The sequence below is a fragment of the Engraulis encrasicolus genome, chromosome 9, assembly GCF_034702125.1.
Source record: "Engraulis encrasicolus isolate BLACKSEA-1 chromosome 9, IST_EnEncr_1.0, whole genome shotgun sequence".
Taxonomy (NCBI): domain Eukaryota; kingdom Metazoa; phylum Chordata; class Actinopteri; order Clupeiformes; family Engraulidae; genus Engraulis; species Engraulis encrasicolus.
The window spans coordinates 19,150,781-19,153,280 of record NC_085865.1 but is presented as its reverse complement, the minus strand read 5'-3'; the positions used below and the strand labels follow the sequence as shown (position 1 = coordinate 19,153,280).

Sequence of the window (2,500 nt, the reverse complement as noted above, 5' to 3'; positions counted from 1 at the left end):
GCATCTCAAGTCGACACACACATGCACAGATCCCAAAGCGCTGACATTCCCACGACTAATGAAGATGGACGAGAGCCCGACATTGCATTTCATGTGCATCATTAGGTGGAACGGGGGCTAAACAGAGAAAAAAAACACAGACTACAAAAAAGGCGCTTAGTAGCCAATGCTTTCCTGACGAATACATCTACGGCCTGTGGACACAGCAAGGCGAAAAGGACTGAATGTGTGTGTGTGTGTGTGTGTGTGTGTGTGTGTGTGTGTGTGTGTGTGTGTGTGTGTGTGTGTGTGTGTGTGTGTGTGTGTGTGTGTGTGTGTGTGTGCGTGTGTGCGTGTGTTCTTGGAGCCAATAAGGCAAGGCCTACAAATGATTGTATTATTTATTCCATTCTTCACTCTTTGCAGCTGTATGGCTTCTCCGGTGGCACACAGAGACGTCTAAAGTGGTGAATCACTCACTCACGCACCCACACATGCACACACACACACACGGACACATATACACGCGCACGCAGGCACGCACACACAGTTGTGGGCAAAATATTGAACAAATTTCAATCACCTTAGAAGGGTACAATTGATGCGTGCGGTGGGACCTTAAAGGTACACTGTGTGAGATTTTTAGTTGTTTATTTCCAGAATTCATGCTACCCATTCACTAATGTTATCTTTTTCATAAATACTTACCACCACCATCAAATTCCAAGCATTCATTATGACTGGACTTTTAGTACATGAAAAGGGGGATCTTCTCCATGATCCGCCATTTTGAATTTCTAGAAATAGCAATTTTTAGCTGCAAAAATGACTGTACTTGGGCCATACCAGAAAATATTAGTTTATTACTTGGTAAACTTTCATGAAAAGCTCAAATTTGGCAATAGGCAGCCCAGTTTCAATGAGCAGCATAGTTGCAGTACCTTTTTTGACCATATCCTGCACAGTGTACCTTTAACCATTAGAGTCTCTCTCACCAAAGCAGGGCAACATTCATTAGGTCAAGGTGCAATGACCAGGAACAAAGGGAATCCATGTATAACAACATTTAAATGCATTGGGCCACCACTATTTGGCCCCTCTATTTGTTTTTATACATCTATGCTGGATAGTGCAAAGGAAAGAGAATACACCAGACCCTACCACAAAAGTAATCATTAACTCTTGCAGATTTTCGTAGCAACCAATCTTAACAGTTCCAAGCTGTTTCCTACGTAATGATATGGAGACATACTGTCTAATGTCTTCATTATTTCTATCATACAACACAAACAAAGATGTGTTTATTCAAAACAGTAGTTAGTGTAATGAGCCGAAAAGGTAGAAACTGACTTCAGTAGACGAATTGCCAACCACATCAATATTGGCAAACTTAGTTTGTTTCAAATATACGGGGTAATGTTATGCATTAACGTATCATTTTTCCATCTATCTATTTCATCTATCTAATCTAAATACTTTCACACCATTTCAATACATGACATTTAAGTATAAATGTAAGTTCTGGAGAATGGTGGAGAAATGCTGTCCTTCCTGACTGCCTTCAAAACAAGATTTCTTCTCTGCTTACCTTGCCTTTGTTTGATTGTTTTATTACCCTGCTTGACCCACCTCTGTGTTCAGCTTGGAGTTGCATTGTCTACCACATGTGGGTTTGCTCCTTTCAAACGACACCTGATCTACAGTATTTCACTTTATATTGTTTTTCATTGTTCATAATTCCTAGGTCTTAGAGGTCATTATCAGACCCCGAGATCCCTACCAGGCCTGGCATGACCTCATTTAGATTTCAGCACCACGGATAGCAGCATCACCCAATACCTTGCTTTTGGCTACAGAGTCCCCCTCAACTATCACAGTTGTTTCCACCACTTTTGGATGATCTCTCATACTCTCATGCTTGCTGTTAGTCAGACTTTTAACACACAGTTGTCCTAGACACCAACGTGGCACGTATGAGACTTACTGTGTATAGTATTCCATCACGAGAATGACCCTCAGAGATGTAGCACTTTCTGTTCTGTTCTGTCAGCGCAGGTGGTCAAGAGAAGCTTCAAATGTATGCATCATATACACTGCAGTGTATACAGTGGGTGTGAAATTGAATTATGACTATAAAGTGAATGCATGCACTATTTTTCTCCATCTCTTAATAATGAATATTAAGTATGGGCCGTGACTTTGTTCCAGATTTTGATTTTGGCCCTCAGTCAATTTGAATTTGACACCCCTGGTCTATGACACCCCTGATTATTCAAACAAATTTAAGATTGCGAGTCCTGAATATCCCATATTTCAATTGCAGTCAGTTGTACATTCTGTGTAACACAGACACATGACACATGAGGGCACTGTGGCTTACCTTTGCAGTGGTTCTCATCCCAGGGGTAGACACAGTTCTGGATGCCGTTGCACACCAGCGAGTTGTTGATGCACATGTTGCTGTGACAGAAGAAGGTGTCTGCGTCACACGGAGCTGAGGAGAGACAAGACAAGGTTTTAT

The 2,500-nt window shown here is 41.5% G+C and overlaps 1 protein-coding gene across 1 annotated transcript in view; it reads right to left on the bottom strand.

Annotated features, from left to right (window-relative positions):
* neto1l (neuropilin (NRP) and tolloid (TLL)-like 1, like) overlaps positions 1 to 2,500 on the bottom strand; it is a 140,766-nt gene that overhangs the window by 6,760 nt on the left and 131,506 nt on the right. The window contains exon 8 of the mRNA XM_063206701.1: positions 2,360 to 2,473. Coding sequence (XP_063062771.1) covers positions 2,360 to 2,473 — 114 coding nt within the window. The remainder of the gene's footprint in view (positions 1 to 2,359; positions 2,474 to 2,500) is intronic.